Source organism: Arachis duranensis, chromosome 5 (assembly GCF_000817695.3).
Source record: "Arachis duranensis cultivar V14167 chromosome 5, aradu.V14167.gnm2.J7QH, whole genome shotgun sequence".
NCBI lineage: Eukaryota > Viridiplantae > Streptophyta > Magnoliopsida > Fabales > Fabaceae > Arachis > Arachis duranensis.
The window spans coordinates 21,238,261-21,246,196 of record NC_029776.3 but is presented as its reverse complement, the minus strand read 5'-3'; the positions used below and the strand labels follow the sequence as shown (position 1 = coordinate 21,246,196).

Genomic DNA, 7,936 nt, shown 5'->3' with positions numbered 1-7,936 from the left:
ATAATATAATACTACATCATCAAAAATAAATATTATTTTTATTAATCACATAAATAATTATTTAAAAAATATATATAATATTTCAGGTGCATCAAAATTAAACACTTATCATAATAAATACTGATGCATATCACTTTATTAACGGATGAAGCACAAGCAATATATCTATTTAAGTGTTGGACAAGCAGAATATTTCCTCTTATCCTATGTTTACTAACTACAAATGTATTAATCCTTGGTTTCATCGAAGCGTATAGGATGAAAATACCAAGTCAGACACAGCCGGCCATAACATTCTTAGTTTGTAAGGTCTTTAAAATGATATCTACCTCCCTCATTTCCACTCCTTACCTTCTATCACTATCTAATAGAGAAGAGGATGAAACATCATTTCTGCATTGCACAACTTGTAGTTGCAGGCTATGCTGAAGCTCTTTACTCACTCGTTAGGCCGAGCGGAGTCGTCGGCGCCGGATCGAGATCACAAAAAAAGCAAGAGCCAGGTCAAGAAGAAAGGAAACAACAAGAGAGGGACTAAGGCTAAGGTGTCCCCTGACGTAAGCCTGACATCAAATGATTTTGTTGTGAGGATTGTTCATAAAGGTGGACAACAAGAGGTGTATCAACGTGCACTCCCTGCATCAAAGTTGATGAGAAAGTACCCCGGAATGTGCGTCGCATCGCCGGAAGTCTTCAAGGATCCTCATCAGTCGGTGTTGGGGCCGGACCAAGTGTTGCTTCTTGGTCACAAGTACATCATGATATCGCCACGAGATGTCCACAAGCTGAAGCGCAAACACGCTCAGCAAGGCGAAGACGAAGAGAATAATGCACCCGCGATACAAGGGCTATCGCCGGCAGAAGAAGTTACCAGAGATTCTCCATGTGGACACCAAACTAGAGAGAGTAGTAATAAAGCTTCTAATGAAGCAAATGGAGCACAAGGCCAAGAGATGATGGAAACAAAGAAAAGTTTATCTCCAGATAGAGGAATAGAGGAAGTTCAAGGTGGAGGGCCTGCACAAGAACCTCATGGCTATGCAAAGGTATACTTCTCAAGTCCCAAAGATAAGTCTATAAAACATACAAGAAGACGAAAAGGAATAAAGAACAAGCCTTTTGTGTCACCTCTTCCAAAGAACAGAGTATATAGGGTCTTTGATTGGCAACCAAGGCTTCCCCCTATACAAGAGCTCTCTCCATGATATTTTCATAGCTAATTTTCTTTGTATTCACTTTTCCTTGACCGTGAGTTAGTTAGCTCATGTCCAAAAAGAAATGGGAGTACAAGTATCATTTCTTTATGCACACTTAGCCATTTTTAGTGTAGTTCGTTTGTGCAAGGGATCTTTGGTAGATAAATGAGGTATGATTTTTTGTATTTTCTGTTTTATTATTTTTTTCAACTGTTGTTTGTGTTTATCTTTTGAGTAAACACTACTTATGTGTATTACACTTGACAGATTAGTACTGATGGTTAGTGTTTAGAAAAATAATGGCAGTTTAGAACTTTTATTTCCATGAAATTTTGTTAGAATGATACATATAACATTAGGTGAGTTCTATGATGTCTTTGTTATGGTACTTAAATTGTTTAATTTTTCTTTTAAAGTAAAAAATAAAATATTTAAAATAAAAAATAAATTATATAAAATTTATTAAATATTATTTATTTACTTTTTTTAATACCTTAAGTACAAACTGTAACATCCACCTAACATTATTCTTAACATGCATATGAATGAATAGCTTACCTATCCAATTTACTTTCTTTGAACTTTGACACATTCTGACAATTAATTTTGTCTATTCCATAATTTTCTTATCTCTATGTTCATCACATACAAGTACGCAATGAAATGGCATGACATCAGTAGAAATAAGAAGAATAGCAAACATTTGGATACATTTTTATGTCCCTTGAATCCCATTGCTATATTACTCGTTTACTGAAGAATGCTTCAACTTATGAATCGAAAATCAGGATGTGCCTGCTACACCTAACAAGGAACCAAGCCAACAAACTCAAAACAACAACATCCCAATTGAGGAACCAGCAAAGGGTGTTCAGCACATGAGCTAGCAATTGAAAAAGATCCAACTAACAAGAAAAAAAGAAGAGCCCCATCATGGATGGAGGATATGGTAAAAATCTGGGTTTGGTTGTGAGTTTGAAAATTAGAGGATTCTGTATAAACTTATTTTTAACTAACTTCAACAGGTCATATAATGTGACTTCTGGGCCTTCAAATTTTGTGAAACTTGTCTTGAATGAAATTTGGGTCTAAGAAGTTCATAATGTTCGAAAAACGGACGGAAAAAGATTTTTAACGAAAAAGTTATACGTGTTTGAAATTGTGTAAAAACTGAATTTTTTGCAATTTAACAGCTCTTTTGGAAACTTAGCATACATGCATACGCAGAGACGGCGTGTGTATGCGAACGTGCACTCTTTGAACTCTTGTGTACGCGGGAGATGCTCGCGTACGCGAGCAAACGTTGCTGTTTTATGAACTTGCGTACCTGAGAGGTGGTTGCGTACGCGACTATCCAGCTTTTGATACTCGTGCGTACGTGGGTGGCATGCGTATATGGGTGGCATACGTATGCATGATCATCCTGTTTTGCAGAAAATATATTTTTGAGTTTTTAATCATTTCTCTAGCTTTCTAAGTCATCGTAATTAGTATTTAAGACCTCCAAGCTAGTATTTAGTCGTTCGAACGAGCGGGAGTGACAGAGTAGATTAAAAAGGGTTACATTTAATTGAGATGATTAATGAAAGGGTGAGATTAATGATTGAAAAAGGGTTGTTGATGATGAATGATGAAAGATTGATGTAAATGAGCCTACTAGGTATAGTAGTGATTAATTATACGAGTAATAAGACTGGTAATGGTCTGGAATTATGTTTTCTAACAAGGTTAGTGGTATAACCCACTTGTGTATTATATTTGTGCTACTTTGGCAAGGATGTGGCAAGGACGGTGGTGAATCTCGCTTGCGCACTGAGCTGAGGTATATCAGGATAAGAGCGGTGGTAGATCCTGCTTGTTCAGTGGTTCTCTCTGTTTTGTAAGGTGGTAGGGCACTAATCCCTGGATCAGTATGCTACTACCTCATCAGGGGTAGGTGGTAAGGCACTCTCTCTGGATTTGTTCTCCCTTATGTTTGCCTCCAGGAGAAGGTGGTCGGGTACATTCTTCGGATTTTATCTTCCTAGAGATACGCAATCAGAGAGACAATGTCCGGGTTAGCTACCGGATGTGTCGGGTTTCTGGCATGGAACTGACACGTGAGCTCGTAGCAATAGGACAGTCATGCATCATATGCATTTATGTGAAATTTTCTGAGTATGCATTGTTTTAGTTTGCCTACCTGTATAATTCTGTTTAATTGCTAACTGTTGTATATGATATAATTGTTCTTGCTTATGCTTGTATTCTCTATTTGTGTTTGCTTACTAAACTCAATACCGAAATTCTGTGGTATTAAGGTTATTGAAAAGAGACAGAATGAGAGAAAGCTGATAGAGCTAAAAAGAGACAAGCTAAGAGAAATTTAGGATTTGATGAAAAGAGAAAGGTTGAGTGAGAACCAGAGACCTATGAGCATGGTTAGTTAGGCTAGCATACCTTACAACATGCTGGTTTACTATAACTCTAGGCTTGAACATAATTCTGTTTGCTGAAGTTGTAGGATTGCCTAGAGGGTTCGTGTGGCCTTTATATCTTATGTATTTAACTTTTATCTTGCTGGAAACCTATGGGTTGGGGGTTCTCATCCATATCGGGATTTCTTTTTTAGATGCAAGACGTGACGCGTCTCGCTGAGTGTGCTGAATTTGCTTTTTTGGAAGCGAAAACTTATCTTTTAGGACTTATGTTATGTTTTAGTTTATGTATTTTGTTCTCCACTTTTGTACCTTATATTGTATATTCCTCTCAGAGGATTATTTTGGAGAAACAGGACGTTACTGTTGTTCAAATTTTAAGGGTTGTATATATATATTCTAGCCGGTCTTGGCTTCGCAAGTCGACTCTAGAGGTTGATTATACTTATCCATTGAAACTCTCTCTCTCTCTCTCTCTATATATATATATCTGTCTTTTGATTTTCTGTATAAACTTTCTGCTTTATCATTTTTCGTGAGCGATGCATCTTTGATTTTGTTTTAATCATACCCATTTTCTTTTAATGCTCTTAGCTATATTATCCTTGTTATATATGTATGTATTTTACTTTTAGATGTCGTAGTGCCTCGCCACCTTTGATATACGTCTTAAACGTAAGGCTCTGTGTGGTAGGGTGCTACAGAATAATTACTCTAGCGACAATTAATGAATGCTAAATAAGGTAAGTTTGAGCTATTTTTATTGTCTCCCAAGCATTTTTGCTAAAGAAATTAAATAATAGCTAAAAATAATAGTCAAAAATAATAAATTTTAGTGATCTTTAAGCATTTCTCGTAAATAAATGTATGTGGGGGATCTTACCGTAAGGTAGCAAAATTTATGAGCGGTTGGATGAACTCCATAACTAAGACTAGCTGGTAGGTGGTGCCTTGCAAAGTCCTTTCAAAAACTTTAGGGGGCCAACAATTTTTAGTAATTTTGACATTCATTTAGCCAGCACAAATATTAAATTATCTTTAATAAATAAATTTTACTAATTTATGAGTGAAAATTCTGAAAAATGTGAATGCAAATTATATTGATTTACATGTGCAAATTCTTAGTAAATATATGTGCAAATTATATCTTTCTTATGTACAAACACTTGTAAATGGGTGCAAATTATTAGTGGCTAAGTGCTAGCTCAAAATAATAATATTTATTGGTCACGTAGCATTAGTATTTATTTACCTAAGTTCTAATGCATGTATTGCTTAACATTGGTGTAGTTGTTGGAAGCTCGAAACTCAACCACCTGATAGTGAAAAACCGCAATAATGGTCACACAATCTCTAACTGAATCCAAAAACTTACACTGTGAAAATTGGAGCTACCGGACCCACTCTCCACTATGACCACCCACCATTCCTGAATGGGTAGCCTCACAAATTCAATTACCCTAGGTTGAGGGACTGGAATGCCAGGCATTTGAGATTCTCAATCACGTGCTTGGTCAAAACGAGTGCTTAGCTCAACTCATGTTACAGATAACCCAATAAAAGAGAGATTGAGTGATGATTAGATTTTTGACGGTATAGAATTTCATAAATGAATTCTCGTTGCAAGTATAGTTTCTAAACCAATCAATAATCCTTTCATACAAAAAGTTGTTTGTCACTAGTACAAACCCCTAAAATTTATAAACCGAAGTATTGGACCTCGGGTCGTTCTCCCTAGGAATTACAATAAAGTGTCTTGTTATTGGTTGTGAATTATTTTGGGGTTTTGATATGAAGCATGAAAGATAAATGGCAAGAAAGTAAACTAACAACTATAAAACTCTTGGCAAGATATGAGAACTAGAAATCCTATCCTAGTTATCCTTCTCAATTGTGATGAGAATTGTATATTGCTCCCACTTAGTTAACCTCTACCATGGAGGAAAGTCAAGTGGATGAATCAATTTGATTCCTCAAGTCCTAATCAACTCCTAAAGGGAAGATTAGCTTTAGAGGCATTCAAATCAATAGCAATTTCTAATTGTCAACCAACAAAGGAATTAGATAACTCAAGAGTCACTAATTACTCTACCTAGGCCAAGAGGAACAAAACCTACACTAAAATCTAACCAAGCATTTCATCAAACACTTGGAAGGCATAAAAGAAAAGCATAGTAAATTCATAACAAGAATAGAATTTAACAACAATTATTGCAAAGAAATCAACAACAATCAAGGAAATCACAATTATCATGAATTACCTCAAATTGCATTATTGAAAGGAAACAAAGGAACAACAATCTATCCAAAACAAAATGAAGAATTACAATTATTAAAGCACATAACTAGAAAGAGAGAGATGAGAAGATTAAGAATTGATAAAGAAAAATTGAATCAAAGCATGAATTAAACCTAGATCTAAGAAGAGAGATTAACCTAAACCTAATCCTAATTCTAGAGAGAAGTGAGAGCTTCTCTCTCTAGAAACTAACTCTAAACTAATCCTAGTGAGTGTGTATTATTTCCTAATTGATTCCCCCTATGACTCAAGTGATGCCTTCCCTTTAATCCTTCATCTTTTTATTCATTTCCCTTAGCAATTGGCGCCAAAATGGGTTCAGAAACCCTCTCAAATTGCCAGGCACGTGTTGCATTAGTGAGGTCATGTGCCATCATCGGCGCGTGCGCGCACGGTACGCGTGCGCGTCCTTGGTCTGTTTCGCAATGTGCGCGCGAGCGCCTTATGCGCGTGCGCGTGCACGGCTGACTTTGCTTCTTTGACTTTTTATGCTTCTCTCCACTTGTATGCTTCCTTCCTTGCTTCCTTTGATCCATGCCTAACCTATTTCAATCCTGGAATTACTAGCAAACACATCAAGGCATCTTACGGAATCAAAGAGAAACTAGAATTCATTAAAATAAAGCTTAAAAAGCATATTTTTACACTTAAGCACAAATATGGGAGAGATAACAAAACCATGCTAATTCATAGGTTAAATGTGACAAAAGGTTATCAAATTACCCTAGATTCAATACAAAACAAACCGTCAAATTGGGGGTTTGTCATTGAGCTAATAGGAATTATGGTTATGTTTCGTCTGACTTTTGTTTGACCCTCGACTATGGGTGTCGATCAAGTTTGTATCAAAATTTCAATTCGCGGAGCAGATACGACTATTTTAAAAAGGTGAGTTCAACCTGAAACTTATTAACCTAATGTCGAGGTTAGCTTCTAACCATGAATTTTGCATGTAACATAAATTTGTAATAAAATTGCTCTGAATGTAACTTGAAAAGAAAATAATTAAAATGAATAAACTTAATAAATTAAAAAGTATTACTTTAGATAACGAACTGAAATGATAAGTGAAATTTAGAATCCAAACAAATTAATAAACGCAATCAGTAAATAAAAAATAAACAAAATATGATAATTTTAAACACTTACATGCACTTATACTCTATAATTTTTCTTGATGTTAGTGTGACTTTTGAAATTTTTTGGAGAATTTTAGTGTAGCTTGAGATGTTGAAAATTTCGAAGTCCCTTTAACCTTTCCTATTTCTCCTTTTATAGAGAACGAATCTAATCATGCTGAGTGATACTCTCGCCCGCGATCTAGTTTTATCTTATCCTCCATGTAAAATCTTCCATGTTTAGACTTTTATATTGGCCATAAAGTAATTACCCTCATGTTCTTCGATCATTAGAAGTCCTTATTTTTCACGTATTTTTTGTTACTTCGACTCAGCCTTCTTAACTTAAATTCCATCTTGCTGTCGACTAAGTCTATTGTCAACTTATACACCATGGTCGATGCCACTACCGTTGATCATATAAGCAACGATATTTACACAAGGGTGGTCGGCAAGGAAATCCCCATATTACTTGCCTCTTAACTGCTTTGACAAGGACGCAAAATAGGCAAAACTCGATAACTCCTAATATCCATTTACCAACTCGACCCTTAAAATTGGATAAAAAATATATATATTTGATAACATCAAACTTGAAAATAACATAAACATTTCTTCCAATTAAATAACTTTTGAGTTTGGTACAAAAAAGAGTACAACACTAAACAAAATTTTTCAACTGCACTATATCTAATTTCTACATCAATTAACATTTGACCTAGATAGTAAACTACTCTCTCATTACCATATCTTCGTCTTCTTGGGTCATCATACTCCTTAAAGTTGTTTCTAATGCATCTATGTAAAGCTTCAATGGTCGACCTTGTTGTATAGGCGCCAAAATTGGTGGTGAAGTCAAATACTGCTTTATCTGTTCCAATGCCATTTGATGCTTAACCTCTCACT

At 35.5% G+C, this 7,936-nt stretch overlaps 1 protein-coding gene across 1 annotated transcript; it reads left to right on the top strand.

Annotated features, from left to right (window-relative positions):
• The first annotated feature begins 339 nt into the window (after nucleotides 1–339).
• LOC127747437 (uncharacterized) lies at nucleotides 340–2,066 on the top strand. Its single transcript, XM_052261306.1, has 2 exons — nucleotides 340–1,366; nucleotides 1,985–2,066. Exon 1 carries the CDS (start codon nucleotides 423–425, stop codon nucleotides 1,203–1,205), a length of 783 nt encoding a protein of 260 aa, XP_052117266.1. The 5' UTR covers nucleotides 340–422; the 3' UTR covers nucleotides 1,206–1,366; nucleotides 1,985–2,066.
• Nucleotides 2,067–7,936: the final 5,870 nt, after the last annotated feature.

Coding starts and splice junctions, on each gene's coding strand:
- LOC127747437 (XM_052261306.1), top strand. CDS start 423: ATGCTGAAGCTCTTTACTCACTCGTTAGGCCGAGCGGAGTCGTCGGCG.